This window comes from Ascidiella aspersa, chromosome 2 (genome assembly GCF_963924565.1).
Source record: "Ascidiella aspersa chromosome 2, kaAscAspe10.2, whole genome shotgun sequence".
Taxonomy (NCBI): Eukaryota; Metazoa; Chordata; class Ascidiacea; order Phlebobranchia; family Ascidiidae; genus Ascidiella; species Ascidiella aspersa.
In genome coordinates, this window is record NC_139448.1 from 30,954,189 (window position 1) to 30,964,345 (window position 10,157).

At 36.9% G+C, this 10,157-nt stretch overlaps 2 protein-coding genes across 2 annotated transcripts; one reads left to right on the forward strand and one right to left on the reverse strand.

The window, feature by feature from the left end:
* Nucleotides 1-1,112: 1,112 nt before the first annotated feature.
* On the forward strand, nt 1,113-4,585 carry LOC146164877 (arylamine N-acetyltransferase, liver isozyme-like). Its single transcript, XM_083380866.1, has 4 exons — nt 1,113-1,442; nt 2,870-3,040; nt 3,817-4,026; nt 4,421-4,585. The coding sequence occupies exons 1-4, from the start codon at nt 1,113-1,115 to the stop codon at nt 4,583-4,585; spliced, it is 876 nt and encodes a 291-aa protein (XP_083236992.1).
* Nucleotides 4,586-4,991: 406 nt separating this feature from the next.
* LOC146164878 (arylamine N-acetyltransferase, pineal gland isozyme NAT-10-like) lies at nt 4,992-8,637 on the reverse strand. The gene is made up of 3 exons (XM_083380867.1): nt 8,311-8,637; nt 6,253-6,445; nt 4,992-5,338 (listed from the first exon to the last, which is right to left on the reverse strand). The coding sequence occupies exons 1-3, from the start codon at nt 8,635-8,637 to the stop codon at nt 4,992-4,994; spliced, it is 867 nt and encodes a 288-aa protein (XP_083236993.1).
* Nucleotides 8,638-10,157: the final 1,520 nt, after the last annotated feature.

Here is a 10,157-nt window from a genome sequence, read left to right on the forward strand (position 1 = left end):
GAAGCGTCTTTTAAATAATTTTTGTTACGTCAAAATAGCTGTGAAAACTTAAAAAACATTTAGGACAGAAATAAAAAGAATACGTTGATCCTTAATTATATCAATTGTTATTACTGATATTTATTTATTCCGGACATTGTTACATGGCTTACCAGTAAATATCTAAGAGGAAATATATAATGCAATTGATATTCGATCTTTCGAGAGGAAACGACCGCCGTCCAATGATACCAAATCAAGTCTTATATAGTTATTGTATAAATGAAAAAAATGATAAAAACGTTGAAAGGGTGACGTTTTAGTTTGTTAGCCAAAATCTGGCTCGGCGTTAAGAAACTTATAGTTACCTGTGATCACGGTTGTTCGATTCTTCTTATTATATTAAAAACGCTCAGTTAGAACGCAAACCTGGCTGAAATGCTCAAATTATTTCTTTTGGATAAATGTTTTGACTTAAGCATTTTTTTTATGAAATTGGGTAGTTTACTTTAAGTTATATGTTGCGTTTCGTGTAATTTTTTATTTGTATGTTTTATAATCGGACGATTTGACCAATTTGATTAGTTTAACGTTTTACTTTTAAGAAGGTTTTAACTTTACTCGCACTAATTATAACTCGACTGGGACTTGACTTATCATTAAATAAAAATACTTGACTTTAAATTGGTCATTTTGCAAATAACTTGTTTGGGACTGAAGTCATTTTAAAATGAGTTGTTTATAACACTGCATATTACCGATGCTACCAATTCGCATCGGATACTGCTTTCAATACGATATATTGTATGACTCACCTTGACATCGATACGAAACACGAAACAAGTCTTAACCAATTGTTTGCTTTAAAACTAAACCAGAAAAAACTGGTTGGCATTAAACCAAAAGTGAGTCGCTATGCCGAAAGATTTTAGAAAAGTCGCGCTTTAATGCTTCACTGCTCTCTGTGTTTTGAAGGTTGGTTTCATTTTTTCTATCGTTATGTCTTGCGTCGACTATTGAATTACATGTCGGCTATATTTATTATTTCCTTGCTTGGCGACGAAGCGTTTACCGTGTTGTTTAACGACTGCAGAAACAGTAATAATATTAAGGCTATAGTTGTCATTTGAGAAATGGATATTGACAGTTATTTTGATAGAATCGGCTACAGTGGGCCTAAGGACACATCTTCTTCTACGTTAGCAAACTTGTGCGAATGTCATTCAAGTAGAGTTCCGTTTGACACCATTGACATGTTCGGCGGCGAAAGAAAACGACTGGATTTGCAAAAGGTTTATCGCGATATCGTGTTGAACAAGCGTGGAGGCTTTTGTTACGAGCTTAACGGCTTGTTCCACTGGCTGCTCGAAACCTTGGGTTTTGAACTGAAGATAATGCAAGCCCAAGCTTATTATGAACTAATGGACTCTTACAACCCCGAATTCGATCATATGGTCATTATGGTGGGTTTAAGGCTACATATAGTGTTTAATAAAGCTGAAAAATTAAGTCTAACTTACTCTACTGTACAATAGTCTGTATACCGGTAACATAATTCTGTTTAAGTGTGTATTATACATGCCAAGTTTATTTTGTATTAAACAGGTGTTAGGCCAACCTAAACCATAATTAATAGTTTCACATTTTATATGGCGCGAGATATTGGGTTTTATTGGCTTTAAACTTATATGACGTCTTACAATCAGTGTCATTTGCAACGGTAGATACAATTATAATTGCATAAACAATAAAATGGCTTAAATATTGACTAAACTGCCTGCGGCACGATAGGCAAAACCTTTGGTAAACGTCAACGCTGTTTAACCGCACATGTTGCACTTGAATCAACTTGATATATGCCCCATTGCCAGTCGTTTAAACTTTAAAGTGTACATGAGTAGTGTTGTTTGTCGCTGGGGGAAAATAGTTTTAATTCCCTGGTAGGGATAAGTGACAAATTTAAAATTACCAATATGCCCAGTTTAGATTTTCTTAATGCAAGCATTAACACTGCCGTTCCCAACCCGTGTCTATTATGGCTTTTATCGTACGGTAATTAATTCCTCTACGAATTGAATGTGGAACAATATAAACTCATGTTTTTTGCGCTTGGGGAAAACGTATACAATGATTTTTGAGAATGATACTTGAACATGGTAAAATATATTTTTTCAACATCATACATGCTGGCCTATTTCACTTTTGCGTTACTTAAAAATTTCGCAAATATTTTGTAACGCCGTCTACAAAAGAGTTTCATGCCCTTCCCCTAAAAATCTGAAAATATTATCCGTGTCCGATTTCAATATCGCATAAGCCTATATCCTTGGGGAAACGATCTAGTCTACACGTGGTAATGCTTACAGGATGACCGCACAAAAACACTAATTCATCTTTTCAACTTTTACAAGAAAAACTAATGAGCTACTAGGCTGCAACTACGGCAGTTTTGTCAGTGCTGACTACTTGTGGATTCCGTAATAACTTTTCTACAATTCCTATGACGCCTTTCCCAGTACAATTTAATTAACAGCCTTAATTAAAAACCAGCTGTTAAACATAACATCTCAGTCAACAAGCGTGGCAAAAGTGTAATTATAACAAAACAATTTTATCATAACAACGTGCCAAAAGTAAAACTTTATGAATGAATATTGTTTTGTAATAGATGCTTCCCATTCGAATTCAACAGCATTAGTGTAGCTGTGTAGCCTATGGGTTACGTCGCACTTCAAACAGGAAACTGATAGAACAAAAGTCCCAACATGGTGCACACTCATAGCCTTATTTAGGGAAAAATAGCTGGAAGAAGGTGAAGGGCCGCACGTTGCCCACCCCTGGCTTATATCCACTTGACAAATTCTAGAATAATTTCTGTTGTTTTCGACAGGTTACATGCGACGACGGCTCTCGATGGCTTGCTGATGTAGGCTGGGGCGGGCCTTGCTTTTCCACTCCACTCAGATTCGACAAAAATGTCGATCAGTCTCGCAAGAACGGAATCTTTCGACTGTTTGAGCTAAGTGAAAACGTCTTCGCGATGCAAAAGCGAAAAAACGTCATATAGACATCACTGAAATCGGTACGAAATTTGTTTTATTTATTGAAACCTGTATTTGTATGAAATTTGAAAGCAGACATGAAATGTAAAAACGGGCCATTAAATATTCACAATGTGTACGCTCTGTGATTTATACACCTTCGGTAAATCGCATACATTACTAGCATTAGTATCAGGGCTGCTGAGTCGTCTCAGGTCTCGACGAGTCGATTTGTTTAGCTGGACTCGGGACTCGAGTAAGACTGTGTAAAACTACCGGAGTCCCGAGCCCGGCGTGCACATGCGCAGTACAAAATGTCGAAACTGATAGGCCGCAAACTTTAAATTGCAAAGGTGGAATAGCAAAAATAGTTGCATATTTTTCAACCAAGTGTTGTGTGTTGGTGAGTTGTCGGACACTCTATGAGTGAATTGCTGAATATCCACCTTATTGTAGTATTTGAAATGGGTTTATTTGCTTTTTGCATGTATCTGTGGTGCAAACTTCATGGTCCTGTACTACTAATATTAAGTAAGAATGACATTAAGTAAAAATGAAATTTTAAGTAAAATGACGTCGGTAGTATACATTAATTAAGCGCTTATTGCCAAACATTAACGGGTTTGCATTAAATGTATTAAACTCAATAGAAGCCGCAGCCATTATTTACTAATTATATTGCAAGTTTTGAAAAGATCAGTAACGGTAAGGTTTCGGTGATCCTATATGACAGACCCATGTGTTCTTGTTTCGAAGTACAACCCGGTAAATATTTCTCTCAGTTTCAGTCAAAAACGTTCAAGTGGACGAGGGCGCTTTAGACGACCAACATCCGTGGCAGACGATTTACAAATTCGACACTTTGCCGCGTCAGTGGAGAGACTTCGAGAAAATGTCCGACTACCAACAAGATAACGATGCCAGTTTTCTTAAACACAACAGCATTGTGTCAGTAATTGCTGTTGATGGCGACCTGACTTTGCTTGGATGGATATTCAAGAAAAAGGTTTTCTGTCGAAAAATATTTTTCTGGCTCTGAGTTACATGGTCTATAAGTTTTCATATACCGTAAATAAAAGAACAGCTATGTAAAAAAAAGATTAAAAATATATATAAAACAAAAAAACTTAACTAATATAAGTTAGAAAATGTCTTCCAAAATTTCCACTTCGTTAAGTTAAAGTTCTCGTCTTGTTGGACATTTAAAATTTTGCAAACAACATTCATCAATAACATGTTTACTTAAATGAGGACAATTCTTCTAAAAAAAGTTTAAAATGAGGACAATTCTTCTAATATGGAGTTTTTTAAATAACTGCCAAATTGCGAGAAATTAAGGTGACTTGTTTAGATTTTATTTAATTTACCCGTTTTAAAACTTTATGTTTTTCTAATTGTAGATTTTTGTCGACCCTTTGACAGAAGAAACGGTTTTAATCGAGAAAGCAAAAAGTCGAGAGGAAGTAAAGAATCTCTTGGAAAAATACTTCGGACTGAAAGTGAATTTCGAGGTTAAAGCGTCATGCAGAGACAAAAAATCAATTGCAAAGCAAATCGCAAAATAAAACAAGAAACAAGATTGCAAAAATTCAAATAAAACCCGCTGCTTGCTAATCAAGTTTTCGGGAGAATTTTATGTGGTTTACGAAGCTTCTGGTGCGTGTTTTATGCTCAAAATATTACGCAAACTGCCGGGGCAACCTTTTCGATTCATTATTTTCGAGGCAACTCCGCAGCATAAAACTATGGCTAAGCAGAATTACACGCCATATACGACACACTATATGAATTACATTGCATTTACTGACATATGAATATTCGCGTTTGTTGGTAAACTGGGATAACTCCATAGCTTTTCCAGCTGTTTTTTACTCTCTGTTAAAACGAATTGGTTTAAGAAATTATAGCTCATCATTGACAAACTAAGTACCAAAATCCTAATTTCTGGATGCGGTAGCTTATGAAGGTTTATCAACGACGATGGCGATCTTGTACAGTCGCATCGAAGTCCAAGGTAATGTCGAAGTGTTTCTTCAGCAAATTCTTCCATTCTCGATCGTTCGTCGCCGTCTCGACGCTCAAAACTTGCTCAGCGTTGGGTCCGATGAACCTTTTATTGGTAAAGACCCTGCCCCACATGGAAACGCACCCGTCGTCGCGCTTTAAACTGCACAGGGTGTTGAACTTGAGAAAGCTGGCGTCGTTGTCCTGCTGAAAAGCGCACATCGCGCTGTAGTTTTCAAGCTTACGCGGAACCAAATCGAACCCGTAGAAGGTTTCCCACGGTAGATCCTCGTCGGTAGTTTGCGATAAATCGTCTGTAAAAAAATGGGTTTGTCTTTTCAAATGTAGCTTTATAATGGCGTAAGTCTCACTTCTTAGAATATGACCAATAATAATCCTAAATCTTAAAATTTATCGTTTGCTTAGTTTTTTGATTTTTTCGGATTTGAATTTGGCGAATGCTACACTTTTTAAGAATGCTAGGTGTTACATTTAGAAATCGCATCCTATAGCGTTGAAAGAAAATATCCCACATGGCTGTAGTGGCATATAGAAATGTAAGATAATTAATAAATCAGGTTTATTGAGGACGGCCGATGGCAAGATTACAGGAATGATAGGTTACAGTATGCAACGAAATGCAGTGATAGTTGGAATGTTTTTTCACAAATAAAATTTTTTTAAATTTCAATTTTTTCTCTTAAGATATATAAACTGGCGCCATAATAATAATCAAAATACAGCTCTATTATATTTCTTATCCACCATTTCGACAACCTGTTTATGTCGCCTAAGTTGTCTTATTAGCGTTCCGCCACATTCACCCTGGAAAAGGTGACTCGAATAGGTTGGCGAAACGTTGGAGAAGAAATACAATTACCAGAGGAGACTTTATTTTTACTATTTAGGTAATCCTCGTGATATCACTGTTATGTATATAGTTAGAGCGCAATAAGTATATTTAGAACACAGTAGAAAGGCACCTATACAATACATATTGCCCAGTTGACGAGATTTGAAGTTTTATTCATTTATTAAATTACGGTTAACCACTATAAGAAAGTGATTGGAAGGGTGCCGAAACTTAATAATGTTTTCTCTGGGGTTCTATGATCATAAAGGTTAAGTCTTGGAGGCTAAACCACTGTTTTAGGGTATTACAGTTACTTTTTTCACCAGTGTATCGCCTTCTACCAAACTACTACAGAAAACTCTGAACAGCTTATACCGTCTGCTGCGATTAATTTTTTCTTCTGTTTTTCTAGCAAATAGTAGTCCTCCTTTCCTTTCCACCTTGTGATCCTATAGTTTCCGCTGGCTTGAGACTGCACTTCGTCAATGGTAAAGTGCAGTGGCTGAACAAAGCTGTTAGCGCCAAAGCCTTGATCGACCAACCACTTCGAGCCGTTCTTTAAAACGACCTGCGATCGGTAGAAAAATTTTGTGTTTGATTCGCGAACAATTTTCGTCCGTAGTAGCAGTGGCTAAAGTAAGCCAGGACTTTCCAGAACGCAGTCCCGGTAAATTATTACCGGTATATATTCACGAGATGGTGTCCTAACAGTATATTTTTACCTCTTTGAATCACATAAATTTTGCGAAAAATGGGATTACATTTCAATGCTTTTTTTTGTCAATTTAAACCAAATAAACGATTTTTCTCCTCACGCAAAATATTTGTCGCCCTCTCCTTGGAGATTTTTTGTGCACGCGAGATCGAATGATAACCTTAGGTCAGGGGTTCTTAAATTGTGGTTCATAGACCCCTTAGGGGTCCATGAAGGCCTGATTGAAATATTAGTGTATATTTAGGAAGTAATCAATTTTTCAAAGAAAACAATTTAATTAAAAATAAAACGGCTTGCCACTGAATGCATTAAGATCCCTTTTTTCCTGCATTAAGATCCCTTTTCACTTTTTTGACGTCATTTAAAAATTTTGGGGCCTACCGTGGTCCACTCGAGGCAAAAAAAATGTTTATGTGTCCGCTGTAAAAAAGAACCCCTGCCTTAGGTTGATTAGCGTTACGTATGTTTTCCATTATGAAAATCATCTTTCCGCTAAAAAAATTATTCTACTTTCACTTTTGAATAGCAGTAATAGTATAGCTAAAGAAGAACTGTATGGCTGGGGCTGTCAAAAGGTGAGTCGTGGGATTCTAAAAAATATACTAAAAAGCTTTAAGGAGACGAAAACTCGTAAATTGGTAATCAGTATATGCACGTTTAAGCCGGATTCGAATCTGATTCGTTAATTCATTCTCTCTCGTTTTGGCGCTGGAATGAATTAAGTTCTCTCGTTTCCTAATCTGACAAAAGGAGTGGTTTTCAATCCGTTCTCCGCTTAATCTGTTCGTTTCGCTGACGGCCGGAATTGTTTGATGTTGAATGACCTGCTTTAACGCAGTAAACATCACGGCACTTTTGGGGCATTATGACGTAACACGAACGGCTAGTCGTAAACAAAACAAGTTTAGCGCATAAGGAAAGACCATTACATACACTCGTTAGAATCAGATACTAATTTGTGACATAGGCGCTGGTCTAGAATCCACAACATATAACATTATTTGGGTTAGGATGCGGGTTTGGGTAGGTTTAAGTAGTAATAGTTGGCCCACCCTCACCCAAATATTGTACTTTGCTTTAATAATTGTCTCAACGCTGTGGTAGGATTCTAGGCCAGAGCCAAATACAGTTTTCATTAATGTTTGGTACATCTTATCACCTTCTTTTGTCCACTTTGCCTTGTATATAGCGTTGGCCAGCACAAACAAGCTTAACTTTCCTGCACTTACATTCTGTGTGCCAGGTAAACTGAAGCACTATACAGACAGTCAAAAACGTACTTAATCGGCAAACCTAACTCAAGTAATTCTTGGGTTTTTTTCAATGTTAGGTTAATAAAAACGAACAAGCAGCAATAAATTGCTACCGCAAGGAGTAGCCAAAGCCGAAAAATTGGTTGTGCGTAGAGGTTTACTGGAATATTACGTAATAGTGCATATCGGTGCAGTTTGTACACTCAAGCTGGCTTGAATTTCGCGCCATGTAATTACGACGCTGGAACGGATTAACCTTAATCTAATCTGCCTGAGAAAGGTGCATATAAACAGGCTTAGTGACGGGTCTTGAAAACCCCTTGTTCTTCTTTAACATCTCTATTTTGCAACGTCTTTTTATTTTTAGTTACCAAGACCCACAAAAACACGACAACGGTCGTTTTTCACGCTGTTCTGGGTTTAAAAAATTCCCTTGTAAAACTAACGAGTCAAACGCCGTCTTACCAATAAAACCATGTGGTCAAACTTCGGGCCGAAATTCTGTTGTTTATCGGACACCTGGGCCTGGAGCAAGTCAACCTGGAACCCGAATTTCTGCAGACACCAGTAAAACAGGCCATTGTTTTCATAACAGAAGCCGCCGCGACGACGAGTAACAATGTCGCCGTAGATTTTCTGCAAGTCAAGTGTCTTCCTAGGCCCACCGAACATGTCAAGGGTATCAAATGGAACGGTATAGGACATTTGCTCGCACAGCGCTTGCAACGTCTTGATTTCGTTGTTGACTGGCCCGGTGTAACCTATCCTCGCCAAATATTTACCGAGCTCCATATTTAGGCCAAGGGTCGAATGTACAATCGCTATTTACTAAATGAAGTGTAGGCTAATCAGATTGCGCTTCTTTTTCTGTCACCAGTTTTAAACAATGAGTTTAGCCTATGCTCTCCTACATGTTCATTAAATCCAATGTTGTTATAACTTAAGTGAATGACTTGACTTAAGTGAGGTCGTTCGGGCAAAATGACTTGACTTAAGTCGATTAGGGAAAATTACTTGACCTGACCTATAAGTCTTTAAGACAAATGACTTAACTTGGCTTAATTCTTTTTGACAAATGACTTAGGTTGAAATGAAGTGTTTTTATTGAGCATTGCCTTTATAAAATTGGGTAATTATTTAATTAATCCTAATTTTTGCTATTTGCTTGCTGCATGTTGCGTAGTTTAGTTATCACTTATAATGGGACAACCTTGACAATTTAACGTTTACTTTTGTGACAAGGACTTGTAATTACTTGTTGACTTGCTCTAATTATGACTTGTCTGGGAATTGATTGGTTAGTTATTCAAAAATACTTTACTTGGACTTCAGTTATTTTACAAATAACTTAGCTGTGACTTAAGTTATTTCAAAATAACTTGTTTACAAGGGTCGTAAACTAAAAGTCTGTCTACTGCCTAAAATCCTATATGGTTGCCCTTTAAAGCTTTGCCGATACTTGCCTGCCCAGCTCACGATGTTATATTACACCAAATTATTTCTATAATGTTAAAAAATACTATTTTTAGCAAACGTGTTAAGCTTTTTGATTAAAACCGAACATAAATGTTCCAACAATCAATTAGTACAGCAATCGCAAACAACAAATCATCTGTAAAAATCATCTATATCGGTTGCGCTTCTGGCTATGTTTACCTTCCACGCTTCAGTAATTTTATAACATTGAAAACCATAAGCGTCATTTGCCGGCCAATGGGCCAAATGAAACAGCAGATCACATTCATTAAATGATGCAGCGGTTCTTAAACTGGGTTCTGTGTACCGGACCCCTTTTATTTTTAAGGGTGGGATGAGACGCACGGCGACTTTGGAGTAAAACGATTTTTAAATAAACACAACCCTTAACAAAAGGTTTTGACCATTGTTTTGGGCTCGTACTATTTTTGTTTTACTTAAGACTTACTGATATTTTACCTAAAGCCTATATTTTTAGCCAAATCGTAGTTGGCCTATTTTTTTTAAACATTTTGGCGTTATCGAAATTTCACATTTCATTGCGAATATATTTCCGTCAGTTGCAAAAATAACACTTTAAGGATTCTATGGCTAAATTGGTATAAGGCTGCACGTTGCACCACTAGTGCCGTTGGTTGCTAAAAAACGCTTGTATATAGTTGCATTGATGTGTTGTTTGTAAAAAAATTAACGGTTTGTTTTTTTGACTCTTTGCCTGCCTTTTCCATAATAGTGCGGTAAAACTTTTCTTGGCGCTGATCTAGAATTTTTTCACAACGAACATTCATTTGGTTAGGGTTAGCGTTTGTGTTTGGGCAAGTTAAGCAATAATATTT

What these genes read in the sequence shown, in the direction of transcription:
- LOC146164877 (XM_083380866.1), top strand. Translation starts at nt 1,113, where the DNA reads ATGGATATTGACAGTTATTTTGATAGAATCGGCTACAGTGGGCCTAAG. An exon ending in TGCAAAAGCGAAAAAACGTC is followed by an intron (nt 3,041 to 3,816) that starts ATATAGACATCA and finishes TCAGTCAAAAAC; the next exon opens with GTTCAAGTGGACGAGGGCGC. An exon ending in GATGGATATTCAAGAAAAAG is followed by an intron (nt 4,027 to 4,420) that starts GTTTTCTGTCGA and finishes TTCTAATTGTAG; the next exon opens with ATTTTTGTCGACCCTTTGAC.
- LOC146164878 (XM_083380867.1), bottom strand. Translation starts at nt 8,637, where the DNA reads ATGGAGCTCGGTAAATATTTGGCGAGGATAGGTTACACCGGGCCAGTC. An exon ending in TTGACCACATGGTTTTATTG is followed by an intron (nt 6,446 to 8,310) that starts GTAAGACGGCGT and finishes TACCGATCGCAG; the next exon opens with GTCGTTTTAAAGAACGGCTC. An exon ending in AAAATTAATCGCAGCAGACG is followed by an intron (nt 5,339 to 6,252) that starts GTATAAGCTGTT and finishes ATTTTTTTACAG; the next exon opens with ACGATTTATCGCAAACTACC.